Source organism: Brassica napus, unplaced genomic scaffold (assembly GCF_020379485.1).
Source record: "Brassica napus cultivar Da-Ae unplaced genomic scaffold, Da-Ae ScsIHWf_3088;HRSCAF=3902, whole genome shotgun sequence".
Classification (NCBI taxonomy): Eukaryota; Viridiplantae; Streptophyta; class Magnoliopsida; order Brassicales; family Brassicaceae; genus Brassica; species Brassica napus.
Genome location: NW_026016323.1, coordinates 461,251 through 477,714, shown reverse-complemented (window position 1 = coordinate 477,714; position 16,464 = coordinate 461,251). Strand labels below are relative to the sequence as shown.

The window sequence follows — 16,464 nt, the reverse complement described above, 5'->3', positions numbered from 1 at the left end:
AACAAACGAGGACTTGACCGTCATCTTTTGTCCGGAGACAAACGTGCTTAGCAAGACATAATTTCTTCAAGTCACCGCAATAACCTTTCTGCAGCTGAGATCTCAGTAAATAGGTTATTCACCTTTGCGGACGATGCATAATTTCTTATGTGTTCACGACTTCCCCCACTGAAGGATATGCCGCAAACAACATTTTAAGCAAAGCTTAACAATTCCTTCTAGATGGGTACACAACACATGCCCCTAATCAGTTCAACAAGCATAACTATGCTAATGAAGAAACTTAGAAGGATAATTGGTCTGTAATTGGGTGCGGGAGCACAAAACATACAAACACTAGCTATCCAATCACCACTCATATGCTGCACGTTCAATTTCCCCACTAACATCAATCTTTCCAACCACTCTCGAGATGTAATCAAAAGAGCAGTTGGAAGAGGGATGAAACCAGGACATGTCCACATAAGCGCAAAATTTTGATGTTAGGAGCAAAATGATCCGCCAGAAAATTCGCCAGAAAAGTCACCGGAGACAGTCCGGCCATCGGACCTCAACCCAACCATCGTGCTGCACCAAGCACTCGGACTACCCATTCCGACACCCACCCTCAGCGTAGGCACATAAGAATGCTTACCCCTCATTAGTATTGCTATCCATGTTTCCAAACAATACCAAAATGTACTTCAGTTTTAATAATATAGATAACATAACGGTAAAATATTAATCAATAATTGTCCAAGAAATTGGAGAAGCAAAACAACGTTTACCAAAAATATTCTAAGAAATTTATATAGATTTTCTAAGATTTTTATCTAATAAAATTTTGCTGTATATTTTCTCAAGAATATAAATATACGGTTTAAAAATTAAATAAATTAAAGATGCAGTTATAATTTCTATTAGATAACATTTTGTAAATAAAAATAATCATGTATCATGAAATCGCATATCAAAATCTAGTTAATATATAAGAACAAGTTGTTTCTTGATTTCCAAATCTTCCATAGCAACCATAATTTATGGAGACGATCATTCAATGTAAATAATTCATTGCTGGATGCATTGATGAGGCTCCATAAGTTTGTTTCAAGCTGAAGGCTGAAATAGGGAGATGCTGGGCAGATTAATGGACAATCTCCATATGCATACCCCATGTGTTTAGTCTTGTAGTAGTTCCAATTGCATTTGAAACTATTCTACACAGAAAATGCTTGAGCTTTGGCTAAATTGGTAGTTTCCAACTTTTAGATTTCGAATGAGTGAGCAGGTCGAAGAAGTGTTGTTGGTATCCAATTTTCGTTGTAAACATCAGTGTGTTCCCCATCACGGATATTGTGATAGTTTCCCTTTTGAAGGAGTTCCACTCCCAAAGTATAGAAAACCAACCAAATCGATTGTTCTTATTGTTGCTATATTGCATCCAAGACTGAGCTATTTCTCTAGTACTTTGCCTTAAATATAATCTTGCAGATAAGGTATTAAGATGTTTCAAAAGTCTACAATCATTATTTACTTTACCATAAACTTAATGATTAATTTAGAGAAATTTTCTAAGATAGCATTAAAAAAAATCTTTTTATAAGCATTCAAGGATCAAAATAATCTAAATAAATTTTACTAAAGAAGTAAAAAATTTATATTTCTAAGTTAACTAATCTAAACTCTCAGTTTAGATTTGAAAGATGGAGTTCTGGAGAGAATAAGTTTAAAATTAAAAAAAAAATTAATACTTAAAATTTAAAATAATAATTTAAAAATAGTTTCAAAAAGAATTTTTAGATTTCAAAATAAAAGATTGAAAAGGTTTTAAAAAGGTAAAAAAAAAAAAAAAAAAAAAAAAAAAAAAAAAAAAAAAAAAAAAAAAAAAATTGTGGAAGCACCGTAGCCTAGTGGTTATGTTTAAAGGTTTCTACACCCAGGTCTAGGGTTCAATCCCAGACTATGCAATTTCTTGCAGATTGCACAGGAATCCAGGTTTCAATTCCCGGAGCAAGCGATTTATTCAACAATTATGCGATTACAGAAGAAAGGCTTACAAGGATTTCTCAACATGGTGCAATAAATCCGGTCAGGCGTGATCTTCATAGGACGGCTCAAATGATGCAGTTAGGCGTAGATCCTCATAAGGCAGGTAGAATTGTCGGTTATCGAATCGTCTTTGAAATCTTTCTCATAATTGTAATATCTAAATAAATCCCCGACAAAAAAAAAAAAAAAAGGTAAAAAAAATTAAAATTTTAAAACATATTTTTTTAAAATAAAAAATCATATTTCTTTATTTTATTATTTATTTATATATATTCATGTATTTATAACTACCAGAATAAAATAATCGTTTACATATTTAATAAAGTATATTATGATCATTTTTCTTTTTGGGTGCTCTATTGGTAAAAAAAAATCATATTTTATGGGTTTTTTGAGAAATTTGCTTTTTAATATATTTTGTAATACATTATGCATTATATGTTTTAAATTTTTAATTGATAATTGGTTTCTTCAGTAACTTTGGTAGTTAGTAACGCAGCTCATGTTCCACGTTTCGGATCCATGAAAAGACACGACGGTCATGGTTCACATTTTTTTTTTTTTTTGAAGAAGGTTTTATGGTTCACATAATTGCAAAACCTTATCATTAGGAGTTTTCTAATCCGTAAAACTGGACTCAACCATTATAAAACCCAATCAAACGTAAAATAACAAAAGTTACAATTCAGGTTCGAGAGTAAAGTCCTTATCTTTGTTTTTGTTTAGAATCTCCACAAAAATGGCGCTCCTACAACAACAAGAAACACTTTCTCTAGCAAAGAATCAAGAACCATCTCAAGATTTCATTTTCCGATCCAAACTTCCTGATATCTCCATCCCTAACCACCTTCCTCTCACCGATTACCTCTTCCAGAAATTCTCCGGCGACGGAGGCGGCGATTCCACCGCCACATGTCTCATCGACGGTGCCACAGGACGTATTTTCACCTACGCCGATGTTCAAATCACTTTAAGGAGTATCGCTGCAGGACTCTACCGGCTCGGGATCCGCCATGGTGACACTGTCATGCTCCTTCTCCCAAACTCGCCGGAGTTTTCTCTATCTTTCCTCGCTGCAGCTTACCTCGGGGCCATATCTACGCCCGCGAATCCGTTATTCACCCAACGGAGATCGCAAACAGGCACAAGCCTCCGGCGCGAAGATGATCATTACAAAGCCATGTTACGTCGATAAGCTAAAAAACCTTGAAACGTTTTGATTGTTTGCGTACCCGACGACGTTCCGTTACCTGACGGTTGCGTAAGTTTCACGGAACTGACGCAAGCTGACGAGACAGAGCTTCCTAAACCGGAGATCTCGCCGGAGGATACGGTGTTAATGCCGTACTCCTCCGGGACCACGGGACTTCCAAAGGGAGTTTTGATTACTCACAAGGGAGTAGTTACGAGTACTGCTCAGAAAGTCGACGGAGAAAACCCTCATCTCAACTTCACCGGAGATGACGTCATCATATGTTTTCTCCCAATGTTCCACACTTACGCGCACAACTCCCTGATGCTTTCGGCGATGAGGGCCGGTGCGGCGTTCTTGATTCTGCCTAGGTTCGAGTTGAATAAGGTGATGGAGATGATTCAGAAGTATAAGGTCACAGTGGTTCCGATGGCCCCACCGGTGGTTCTAGCGTTCGTTAAGTCTCCGGATACGGAGACGTACGACCTGAGCTCGGTGAGAATGATGTTTTCAGGCTCAGGTGCATTGGCGAAGGAGCTTGAAGACGCAGTGCGTCTCAAGCTTCCCAATGCCATATTTGGTCAGGTCAGTTTAATTAATGATGCTCTCACTTTTACAATTATTTTAAAATTTGGTCATTAATTTTAGTGCGTGGACTCTACGAATTATTGAAGTTCGAGAAATTTGACTGAGTAATGAGATTAAGATTGAGTAATTGTTGAGATTCGAGAATTGAGATAGAGTAATGATTCTTGATTTGAATAGATTACATATGATACGGGTCATGTGGTAGTTATGAGTAGGTGTGAAGATTTGTTTCCTCAAATGGATTTTTTTATGTATATATATATATATACACACAGCAATCATGCACATCCCTTATATATTAATTGAGGAATATTTGAAAAGATATAACCTCAATTTTGTATTAATTAAAAGAGGCCCCAATGCATAGGTGGCACTCAATTAGGTAGTCAATTACATTCAATTGAAAAATAAGTAGGTCCACATTCGATTTTTATATGTTGTTAGATATATAAGTTGGTCAAACTATATGATATAATGATATGATATGCTATTTGCTTTCCATAAATAAAACCTACGGAATTACCATAAATGACTAATATATATATATGATAATTAATGATTTTAATAATAAAGATTTGATAACAATTTATATCTCCTCCATCATTTTTTGTTTAATTTTATATTATTAAAATAAATTAAACAATCAAATTAGCTATAAAAGTAAAATTTAGATTTTTTCGTATATGTTATATTTTGAATTTTTAAAACGACAATAAATGACTAAAACTATTAAAATTATTATGTTAAAAATTAATGATCAATGGTTTAACATTTTATTATAAGAAGATACACATGATTTTAAAACCATATGAGTAAAAAATATCATTTAATAATAAAATAAATATATATATATATATATATAGATTAAACACTATATACCATAAGATTACATAAATATTTTAATATTAAAACTTTCAATGAATTTGCAAGAACATTGGTAAATTATAAACTTATTAAAGATTTCAGATTGAAATTTTGTTATCGATGATTTAAATATTTTGTTATTAAACGATAAGAATGATCATAGAACCGTATGATTATAAATTCTTATTTAATAAATAACTATATAAAATATACTATTCTTAGAAAAATAGGTTGGTCTATCTTAACTTATATTACACTTTTTATTAAATTAACTATCTAATTGATAAATAACTTACCAAAAATGTTTTGCACTTTCCTTAAATAAAAGCTACGAAATTACCTAATATGATTAACATATATGTGAAAATTAATTATTATGAATAATAAATAATTGATAACAATTTTTGTATCTTAGTTCTTTTTTAATTTTATATTACTAAAAGATATTAAAAAATCACATTAAATACATAATAAAAACATTTATATTTTTTCTTATATTTTAAATTGAATTTTTCAAAACGTCTATAAATTATTAAAAATTTGAAGATCCCCACTCTGAAAATTTTGTGATCAATAGATTATTTTTTTGTCATAATAAGTTACAAATGATCATAAAATTGTATTAATATGAACTTTTATTTAATATTATAAGAAGATAAACATGATTTTAAAACCATATGAGTAAAAAATATCATTTAATAATAAAACATATATATATATAGATTAAACTATATACCATAAGATTACATAAATATTTTAATATTAAACTTTCAATGAATTTTTAAAAACATTTATAAATTATAAACTTATTAAAGATTTCACATTGAAAATTTTGTTATCGATGATTTAAATATTCAGTTATAAAACGATATGAATGATCATAGAACTGTATGATTATAAATTCTCATTTAATAATTGACTATATAAAATATACTATTCTTAGAAAAATAGGTTGATTCATCTTAACTTACATTATATTTTTTATTAAACTAACTATCGAATTGATAAATAATCTACCAAATTTTTTTCTGCACTTTCCTTAATTAGAAGCTACGAAATTACCTAATATGATTAACGTATATATGAAAATTAATTATTATGAATAATAAATATTTGATAACAATTTTGGTATCTTAGTTTTTTTTTTTAATTTTATATAATTGAAAGATATTAAAAAATCACATTAAATATATAATAAAACATTTATTTTTTCTTATATGTTATATTTTGAATTTTTCAAAACGTCTATATATTATTAGAAATTTGAAGATTCTCATTCTGAAAATTTTGTGATCAATAGATTATTTTTTTTGTTATAATAAGTTACAAATGATCATAAAAATATAACGCATATGAATTTTTATTTAATAAATATTCAAACTAAATAATATATATATATATATAAATAAATACTAATGATTTAAAGTAATAAGATTGGCTGATCAATTTAGTCGTCCAGTTGAAATCTTTCAAAAGTATGTGAAAGACTAAAGTCAAAGTAAATATAGATTTAGAATAGTAGTTATATTTTACTAACCGAAATACCGAAAAAAACCGAACCGAACCGAAACCAACCCGATATCCGGATTGAACACCCCTAATCCAAATGAAACCAAACTATTGTTTCATTTTCCAAAATATAATAAAAATAATAACTTAATCCCGCGCAAGGCGCGGATCATATCCTAGTGGTATAAATAATTAAGAAACGATTTAGTAATTCACCAAATCAAGGTTTAGAATTGTCCAGATCATGGTGTCACCGAACTCTGAATATTCATACATATAATAATTTCTTTTGAAATATAATAAAACTATGTGTACCAATTTTCTTACGAATAATTATTACTTCATTTCTTATTAATTTAAAAACCAATATAGTAAATAAATTTTTTATTTTTTTAACAAAAAGGTTAAATAAAACATCTATATATATATATATAATGAAAATATATGTTTATTATTGTGATAAACTATTAAAAGCACTTATATATTGCAAATATTTTATACAAAAATTTTTGATTGATTAATATTTAATTATAAATTGTTCTATATCTTAATATTTTATAATAAAAATATTATTTTCAGATAACAACAAAAAATATATATATATATATATATAAGAATTATATTATTTTTTAAAACATATATTATTATTTTGATGATTTTATCATATTAGTTTATAATCAATTAGCTAATATAACTTATAATCAAATATTATTAGTATACAAATCTTTTAATTATATAATAAGCAAAAATACCTAAAATCATGGAAAATATGACACATAAACAAAATCAATTTTGGGAAATTGCCACAAATAACACATTTATAATACCACTTTTCATGTTTACACTAACTATTTTTACCTTTACTTTTAATGAAGGATAAAAGACAATTATACCCTTAAGGTTAACTAATCTAGACTTAAGGTTTAGAGTTGAGGGGGGGGGGGGGGGGGGTAGGGTTTTTGGAATGTGAAATTTAGGATTCTAATAAATATGTAAATAAATACTTAAAAAAATTTAAAAAATAGTTTCAAACATAATTTTCACTTTTCAAAAAGAAATTAGAAAAAGAAAAAAAAAAAATTTGAAAAAAATAATTTTAAAAAAAAAATTTATAAAAAAGTTTGAATTTGAAAAAGTATAATTCGAAAACATAAAAAAGAAGTTTTTTTATTATATATATATTTTTTATTTAAATAATGATTTATTATATATATAAATAACAAGGGCATAAGAGTCTTTTGCCACTTAATGAAGAAAATATTTTTGAAAATGTCTCCTTAGTAGTGGTAAAAATGAAAAGTGGTATCATGAAAGTGGTAAACATATATATAATAAATCATTATTTTAATAAAAAATTAAAAATAAAAAAATGAAAAAAAATCAATAATAATAATAATTTGTTTTTTATGTTTTCGAATTATACTTTTTCAAATTCGAACTTTTTTATAAATTTTTCTTTTTGAAAATATTTTTTTTTCGAATATTTTTATTTTTTTTGGAAATTTCTTTTTGAAAAAGGAAAATTATGTTTGAAACTATTTTTAAAATTTTTTTATATATTTTTTAAGTATTTATTTATATATTTATTAGAATCCTAAATTTCACATTCCAAAAACCCTACCCCACCCCTCAACTCTAAACCCTAAGTCTAGATTAGTTAACCCTAAGGTATAATTATCTTTTACCCTTCATTAAAAGTGATTGTAAAAGTGGTTAGCGTAAACATGAAAAGTGATAATATGAATGTGCTATTTGTGGCAATTTCCCATAAATATTTGATTAAGTACTTCTTAATTACCAAATATTTATATGAATTGTCAATGATGTTATTGATTATATATATATATATATATTTTATTTCTCAGAATTTATCTTTCTAAAGTAAATATATACATTTTAAAAAGAGTTACCAAATTATTTACATAAAATACTGTTATTTTGGTATTAGTAGTTTTTTTTTTGTTTTTAGTAATGTTTTTTTAACATTTTGTGTTATCTTACTTGATTTTTTGCTTCTGTGTTTCCATGATCTTTATTCATATATAATAATTTTGTTCAAAATCAATATAGGAATTTCTCATGATTATAGATTATATTATCTCATTTGTTCTGGCACCAGTTTTTTATGACTGTTACTTTTATTTTCACTCTCTTTTTTTGAACAATTGAAAATAATATAACATTTTGTGTCTGTGTGTACTTTTTTGTTACATAGACTTTAAATTTTTATAAGTATAAATAGTATTTCTAATGAGTAAAATTTTCGTTAAAATTATATCTCTATAATAAGAGAATTCAATAGAAACGCAAAATCAGTGAAAAACTAAAAAAAAAAAATTGAATAAGATATGATTTGGAATGAAATTCAAAAATCTTTAAATCAGTAACAAATACTTCTACTAATTAAGCTCTTAAAATCCATAATCCAATAAACCGAATTTCTAAATTTCAGAAATATTTAAAATTCATCTACCAAGAGTAAATGCTTGGGGTAGAATATTATATTTCCATTGATTATTTATAGCTATCGTAATATTCACTACAATGTTATTCAACTATTTGTACAATAAACACTAGTATATTAAAAAATTCTAGAACCATTATAGTTTATTAAATTTTAAAATATTTATTTACCAATAATAAATAATGGGATGCTAGAATGGTGGGGAAATAAATTCAAATGGTTTCATTTCTTAAATTTTGGTAATGACAAAAACAAAAACACATTTCAGAGTTATGGAATGACTGAAATGGGAACAGTGGCTAAGTCGTTGGCATTTGCAAAGAACCCGTTTAAAATCAAGTCTGGTTCGTGTGGGACTGTGATCAGGAACGCCGAGATGAAAGTGGTCGATACCATTACTGGAGTCTCCTTACCACACAACAAGCCAGGCGAAATTTGCATCCGAGGCGATCAACTTATGAAGGGTAAAACAAAGTTTAATGATTCCTGTTAGTATTTTTTTTCTCCCTTGGAAGAATACTTTGATAGAAAAGAAATGGTGTGGTCTTCTTAGGTTATTTGAATGATCCGCAAGCTACTGCACAAACCATAGATAAAGACGGGTGGCTACACACAGGAGATATTGGGTTTGTGGATGACAATGATGAGATCTTCATTGTTGATCGTTTGAAGGAACTAATCAAATTCAAAGGCTATCAAATGGCTCCAGCTGAGCTTGAAGCATTGCTTATTTCTCATCCTTTTATTGAGGATGTTGCTGTTGTCGCGTGAGTTTAAATGCGTGTATCTTCTAATGATATTTCATTTTTCCAAATTGAAGCATACGGAAATTTTCAATTTGAAACTCTAAATGTGTGTACCTTCTAATAATATTTCATGTTCAGAATGAAGGATGAAATAGCTGGTGAGGTTCCGGTAGTGTTTGTGGTTAGATCAGAAGGGTCACAGCTAACTGAAGATGATGTCATGAGTTATATCAACAAACAGGTAACATTTTGAGATTTCACTTCCGGTCTTCAACATGGGAAACACAAACTGGTGAAAACTTAGATGTCTTACTAAATATTGGTGATATGATCTGTATAGGTGGTTCACTACAAGCGAATTAAGATGGTGTTCTTCACTGACTGCATTCCTAAAGCTCCATCCGGGAAAATATTGAGGAAAGATCTAAGGGCAAGATTAGCTAATGGATTGATGAACAAAAGTTAAATAATCTTATCTGATACAAAAACAAAGAATGTGTTCATGAACAAAGGAATAAATAAGGGTTCTTTCAAGTTTTATTTCTTTAAATTTAGTGGAAATATGACCGTTAGAACTATTGAACAAAGGAACAAAATATCATTTACCAAAAGGAATAAGCATCGTGAACAAAAGACTTGACTGTCAATGGCTAGTGTTGATACCAAAAAACATCTTAAACTATTGAATAAGTTATAAGTACATTGCTAATTTCTTTGTTTATCCAATATTACTCGAGAAAAACAGTCGCATCTCTGTAAAACACATTGTGAATCAAACAAGATTTTAACATGGAAGGACAATCATTCGAACGGAACATGAATGAGATTTACTCACTAATGTTTTTGCGAACTCAGATATAACATAGTGAAGAACAGTATCAGCATTCTTATATATATCCTTGAGTTTACACTATGATTCAACATAAGAAAGGGAAACCTGATCAGGAACCGAAAAAAGAGAATAGGTTGGGGTTGTTAATCAACGAAATAATTTTCATTCTCATGATAAGACTATAGTAAACGTAATTATATATATAGCAATTAAAAAAAAAATATATATATATATAGAAATATAGATTTACCAAACTTTATAGTACCCGATGTAGATTAAAACGATTACTAATGGGTGGAAAATCTATTATTCCCTATGCTTATCACTAAGTAATAGTTAGAATTAGTTATGGCAGATAAATAAGAAAAAGTTAAACGTAGAGTTATTACTAGAAGTTGTAATCAATCTTTAGGTATACATACTATCAATATTTTGCCAGAATACAGACGAACGAACTAAGCGAAGGTAGAATATATAAGAAATTTTTGTTTGCGGTTTTTAACAAAGATAGATCAATATATAATATTTAGAATCTGATTTCTAAACTAAGCACATGGCTAGAATGAGTATTATATGCTTAAGTAGGACATAAAAAAATAATATGATTTGACTATTTAAAAAAAAATTAAACATTTGGATAGTCATACTTATGTTTCTAATAATTTTAATATTCTTTCTTATTTTAAAATTTAGTTTACTATTTTTCTCATTATAAAAAAGTAAAACATGTCCAAAATGACCAAAAAATCAAAAATCTTAAAAGAACAAACAAAAGTTCAAAGTATCTCTTTTTCTAATTTTTCCAAATAATTTTTCCATATCTTTAACCTACATTCACATGATTGGTCAAAAGAATGCGATAAATTATTAAAATATTTTGATAACAACCCCACACTTTTAACTAACTCAAAAACTTCGCTAGGTTTTATAAACGGGAAAAATGTTAAACAAATCCTCAGCTTTTTCATTTGGACCATTATAATCCCCAGGTTCCTAACTGACCATAAAAACCTCAATTTTTTTGTCGATTGGATCAATTTAAACCCGGCGTTAAGTTCACTAACAGAGCGTCTAAACACAGTTAATTTTCGTCGTTAACCAAAACGACGTCGTCTTCTCCTCAATTAAAAAAAACACATCTTCCTCATTATCTCTCAAAATCGATTTGGGGGTTTTCTCAATTAAAAACCCTAATTTCACGATTTCGCCAGAAAGAAGAAGAGAGAAGATGGGTAGTAAAAAGAACAAGAAGTCTCGACAAGGGAAACTCGGTGGTGCCAGTTCTGTAGCGAAAAGAAAAGGTGGAGTCGACGACGAAGCTGATGTACGTAAGAAGAAAAAAGCAAAACAGATGCACTCGACAGGGAAGAAGAAGGAGAAATCAGCGAGGATGACTGTGGTATTGTCGGTGACGACGAAGCTGATGAAGCCCCAGACAACGAAGAAGTCCCAAACAACGAAGAAGTCCCTGATGAAGCAAACGGTCATGGTGGTATCAAGGAAGAAGCTGGTCGCGATTTGACTGTCTCCTTCGGAGAAGTAGCGAGGAATGATGATTGTGAGAATGATGAAGATAGTGGGGACGAATGGTATTGGGAGCATGAAAAAGAAGTTCCGGATCCTCTATCATCAGATGATGAAAATGAAGAACAATCGATTCCCAGTTTAGCCTACAGAGAAGATGTGGATCCAGAGGCAATGCTTGGGCTGGGAAACACTTTCTCCACTGCTGAAGAATTCAAGCATACCCTTCTCAGGTATACATTAAAAACCCGACGCAACATCAAGCTTTACCGGTCCACTGCTTTGAAGTTAGGTGCGAAGTGTGAAGATGGCTCGTGTCCCTGGAGGGTGTATTGTTCTTATGAGAAGAGCAAACAGAAGCTGATGATCAAATGTTATGTGAATGAGCACAAGTGTGAGATAACAGGACACTCAAAGTTTTTGAAGTGTTCTACTATAGCAATGTTGTTCGCTGAGAGGCTGAGGTTGAATCCCAAAATCACCAAGCATGAAATTGCTTCTGAGATCCAGAGAGAGTATAGGATGTTTGTGAGTGTGGAAGCTTGTGGGAATGCGAAGACAAAAATTATGAAAGAAAGAAAAGCAAGCCACGAAGAACACTTCAACAAGATATGGGATTATCAAGCTGAGATTTTTCGAACCAACCCTGGCACTACAATGGATATCGAAACCATCCCTGGACCGACAGTAGGAAGTAAACAGAGGTTTTCCGGCTATATGTTTGCTTTCATGCGCAGAAGGAGACTTGGAAGACTTCTTGTAGACCAATAATGGGTTTAGATGGAGCTTTTCTAAAGTGGGACATAAATGGTCATCTCTTGGCTGCTGTAGGACGTGATGGAGACAATCGGATTGTTCCGATTGCATGGGCAGTAGTAGAAGTGGAGAATGGCACGAATTGGGACTGGTTTGTGAGACACCTCGCAAATGACTTGGGCTTAAAGGATGGCAAAGGCTATGCTATATTGTCTGACAAACAAAAGGTAAACTTCTGATCTTGATTTTTTAAAGCTTTTAGTGCTTAAAGCATTACTGTATCTTAGTGTTTTTAACTGTCTCATGCTTGTAATTGGCAGGGTTTAGTGAAAGCAGTCCACACCATTCTTCCAGAGGTTGAGCATAGACAGTGTTGTAGACACATTTTCGATAATTGGAAGAAGAGCAGCCATGACATGCAGCTACAAAGACTCTTCTGGCGAATAGCAAGGAGTTATACAATTGAAGATTATAAAATGTGGAGTGAGAGGCTGAAAGAGTACAATCCAGGCGCCTATGCTACTCTTCAAGTCACCAAACCAGAAACTTGGTCCAGAGCATATTTCAAATTAGGGACCTTGTGCAACGATAATCTCAATAACCTAAGTGAGTCCTTCAACAGAACCATCCGTGAAGCATGAAGAAAGCCATTATTGGAGATGTTAGAGGATATAAGGAGACAGTGTATGGTTCGAAACTTCAGAAAGGCTGTAATGGCTAAAAATGCTAAGACAAAGTTCACAAAAAGGACGCATCTTCAGATGGCTAAAGTGGAGTCAAAGTCTAAGGATTGTATGAGCTTTCCAGCAGTTGGTCCAGTCATAGAGGTTGATTATGGTGGTGTGACTTATGCTGTGGATATGGATGAGCTAAGTTGTGGGTGTATCCAGTGGCAAATGACTGGAATTCCTTGCATTCATGCCGCCTATGTGATCCTTAAAGATGGTAAAAAACTTTCTGACTTTGTATCTCCTTGTTATACCATAGCTATGTGGCGTCAAACCTATAGTATGGGGGTAAGGCCTGTTCAAGGGAAGAAGCTATGGCCTGAGACGGGTAGATTAGGTGTCCTCCCACCACCTTGGAGAAAAGGAAACCCGGGAAGACCAAAGAACCATGATAGGTTCAAGAGCAAGGGTGAGACAGAGAAGGGCCCGAAAGTCTCTGCAACTGATAGCACGAAGCTAACTCGTGCTGATCGAGTTATTAGATGTTCTAATTGCAAGCAAGAGCATCATAACAAGAAGACATGTAAGAATGACTTTGTTGAAAGTCAGCCCAAGAAACCACGAGGTCGCCCTAGGAAAAATCAGGCAAGTTTCAAGATGTTTTTGGTTTGTTTCTGATCTTCTTATGCTCACTTGATTTTCTTTTTCATTGTCAGTCTAATGCATCATCGTCAAAGCCAGGCCAGGGACAGTCTCATGCTTCATCATCACAACCAACCCAGCCACAAGAGTCAACACAGCCACGAGGGGAATCAACACAGCCACAAGGGTCAGGGAGATGGGAACAAGCCACACATGCACCACCAAACTCAGATGCGTCGGTATGGGGTCGATGGTTTTCATGATTTCGAAGTTAGAAGGGGCAGAAGCAGAAGATAGTATTTTCGGATTTAGTGTTTTGAAGTTTTAGTGTTTTGACACTCATGTTTCAGTTTTAGTGCTTTGACGCTCATGTTTCAGGTTTATGTCTTGTGTATCAGTATTTTCGGATCTATTTTGTAGTGCTTTGACACTTAACTTATGCTATGTTTCATCAAGCTTTATTTAAGATTGGTTTGTGTCTCAAACAACAACAACAACAACAACAACTTAGTTCATTACTTCAAACAACAACATAGTCAATGAAACCAACATAATAGTCACTAAATTAAGCCCCAAACATTAAAATTGTCACTTAATCAAGTAAATACAACAAGACACAAACACCAACAATTTAGTTCTTCACCTCAAGCAAATAACTAACTTAATTCTACATCAAACTAACTAGTAGGACAATGATGATCACGCACATGATCACAAACAAGATCGTCATCATCACCTTACACCTCTTCACCTCTTTTTTGGCTCTTACAACCTCTTCCATCAACTCAGTGACCACGCCTTTCAAATCCTCAATATCAGATTTTTCTTTGTTAAGCTCAGCTTCAAGCAGTACAATCTTTGGTAAGGCATCTTGAACCTCTTCATAAACAGCATCCTCAACCCATTTAAACAAGTGGTTCTATGCAAAAACCATAAAATTTTAGACATATTGCTTTATGTTCAATTTGAATAAACGACAACAATATAATCAAGAAGATAAGAAGCTACCTTTCTTCTCGTAAGACATCTGAAGAAAGGTCTCCCCGGATTCTTGTTAGTCTCAGACGTGTAGATTGTTTTCTTAGTCCCGCAAACACAGCTCGCTGGAAACCCGCGAATACCGTATGTGTTCACGGTTGAACTCTCAGCTGTCAAATCCGAACTCATCTTCGTGCTAAGGGAAGTCAGTCGTGTGGGATTGGAGGATTTTGAGTTGTAATCGCAATTTTTAGGGTTGGTGTGTCAAGAAAATCCCCAAATCGATTTGGGGGAAAATGATATTAGGGTTTCGGATCTTATTTTGAAGTTTAAGATAAAACGTTGTCGTATTGGCTAACTGCGCAAATTAACAGGGTTAACATGTTCCGTTAGTCTAATTAACGTCGGGTCTAATTTGATCCAGTCAAAGAAAAGTTAGCTGGTTTTTTTAAAGTCAAAGAAAAGTTTATTGTTTTTCAGGTCTTTCCGAAAGCTGGGGATTATAATGGTCCAAATGAAAAAGCTGAGGATTTGTTTAACATTTTTCCCTTTTATAAACACAACACGTAAAGTAATTTACAAGATTCTCAATTCAGAATAAAAATGATTTACAGTATTTAGCCATAGTATAAGTTATTTTCAGAGTCTCTATTTAGAGTATTTCAGATCCAAATATGTTTTGGAGCAATGTGGAGATTATGGAGCATTTTAGAGCTTATGGATGAAAAAACTTGCAGCTTCTCAAGAAACTAGAAGACAGAGCCGACATTCAGAAAAGTGTCGATCGACACCTCTTCCTTGGTGTCGCTCTACATCCGCGCAAGTAGACGGGCCCGACTTGTTTCAAGCCGACTCAAGCCCAAAATTTCCACATATTACAAGATTGCTCCTGGCAGACTTTATACCTAATATTTATAGTTTTTGGTATTGTCTACCCAAAACACACATCTTACAAACCACCTTATACATATTCACAGAGCTTTTAGTTTTAGTAGTTTTTGGAGAGAAGATCAAAGACTCATTCAGAAATTTGTATAAGAACTCCGATATCTCTTACTTTATTCTATTCATGCAATTTTGTTCACTTATTCTTTATGTCGAAGTAACCATCATGTTAGATTTAGTGTTTTATTAAGGTTTCAATGAATTATTGATACATAGAACTGGTAGGATAATTTATGAGATCCTTCCTAGAATTGATCTAACTCCTTGTGTTCTATAATAGCTAACTAGAACCCTGAACATAGGATTATAGACAACCACACAAGTGAGTTCATTACGTGACAATAATCCTGCTGAGCTAGGTTGTTAGGCGCATGCGAGAGCTGGTTTAATCATCAGGTGAACATATCGATTAGGCATTAATGCTTGTTTAAATAGGTATCGATCGAAACAATGTAGTATCGATCGACAATCGCTCCTTATTCTTACGTGAGAGCTAGAATATTGGATTAAAGATCTGATTAGACTCGCAGCAAGAGCTGGATATTTTACTATTGCATTAGAGTTCTAGATCGGTTCATCACACACCCTTAGCATCTATAACTGATAATTATGATTGCCTGAAATCCTAAGTCTAACTTTCATCCCAATATCTTACAACCGAATATTTACTTATTTATTGCTATTTAATACTTTGATAATTACTTCCCTAGCTTAATATTGATTTTTAT

At 31.8% G+C, this 16,464-nt stretch overlaps 3 protein-coding genes and 1 pseudogene across 3 annotated transcripts; 3 read left to right on the top strand and 1 right to left on the bottom strand.

Moving 5' to 3' along the window:
* The first annotated feature begins 2,662 nt into the window (after positions 1-2,662).
* LOC106421888 lies at positions 2,663-9,931 on the top strand (annotated as a pseudogene).
* A 1,520-nt stretch (positions 9,932-11,451) lies between these two features.
* On the top strand, positions 11,452-13,144 carry LOC125603078. Its single transcript, XM_048774337.1, has 4 exons — positions 11,452-11,551; positions 11,644-12,434; positions 12,485-12,730; positions 12,824-13,144. The coding sequence occupies exons 1-4, from the start codon at positions 11,452-11,454 to the stop codon at positions 13,142-13,144; spliced, it is 1,458 nt and encodes a 485-aa protein (XP_048630294.1).
* Positions 13,145-13,162: 18 nt separating this feature from the next.
* LOC125603077 lies at positions 13,163-14,169 on the top strand. Its single transcript, XM_048774336.1, has 3 exons — positions 13,163-13,816; positions 13,888-14,052; positions 14,164-14,169. The coding sequence occupies exons 1-3, from the start codon at positions 13,163-13,165 to the stop codon at positions 14,167-14,169; spliced, it is 825 nt and encodes a 274-aa protein (XP_048630293.1).
* Positions 14,170-14,480: 311 nt separating this feature from the next.
* LOC111215914 (uncharacterized protein At1g43920, Chloroplastic-like) lies at positions 14,481-14,980 on the bottom strand. Its single transcript, XM_022720139.2, has 2 exons — positions 14,822-14,980; positions 14,481-14,732 (listed from the first exon to the last, which is right to left on the bottom strand). The coding sequence occupies exons 1-2, from the start codon at positions 14,978-14,980 to the stop codon at positions 14,481-14,483; spliced, it is 411 nt and encodes a 136-aa protein (XP_022575860.2).
* Positions 14,981-16,464: the final 1,484 nt, after the last annotated feature.

What these genes read in the sequence shown, in the direction of transcription:
- LOC125603078 (XM_048774337.1), top strand. Translation starts at nt 11,452, where the DNA reads ATGGGTAGTAAAAAGAACAAGAAGTCTCGACAAGGGAAACTCGGTGGT. An exon ending in AAACCATCCCTGGACCGACA is followed by an intron (nt 12,435 to 12,484) that starts GTAGGAAGTAAA and finishes TTTCATGCGCAG; the next exon opens with AAGGAGACTTGGAAGACTTC. An exon ending in TATTGTCTGACAAACAAAAG is followed by an intron (nt 12,731 to 12,823) that starts GTAAACTTCTGA and finishes TGTAATTGGCAG; the next exon opens with GGTTTAGTGAAAGCAGTCCA.
- LOC125603077 (XM_048774336.1), top strand. Translation starts at nt 13,163, where the DNA reads ATGTTAGAGGATATAAGGAGACAGTGTATGGTTCGAAACTTCAGAAAG. An exon ending in GTCGCCCTAGGAAAAATCAG is followed by an intron (nt 13,817 to 13,887) that starts GCAAGTTTCAAG and finishes TTTCATTGTCAG; the next exon opens with TCTAATGCATCATCGTCAAA.
- LOC111215914 (XM_022720139.2), bottom strand. Translation starts at nt 14,980, where the DNA reads ATGAGTTCGGATTTGACAGCTGAGAGTTCAACCGTGAACACATACGGT. An exon ending in GATGTCTTACGAGAAGAAAG is followed by an intron (nt 14,733 to 14,821) that starts GTAGCTTCTTAT and finishes GTTTTTGCATAG; the next exon opens with AACCACTTGTTTAAATGGGT.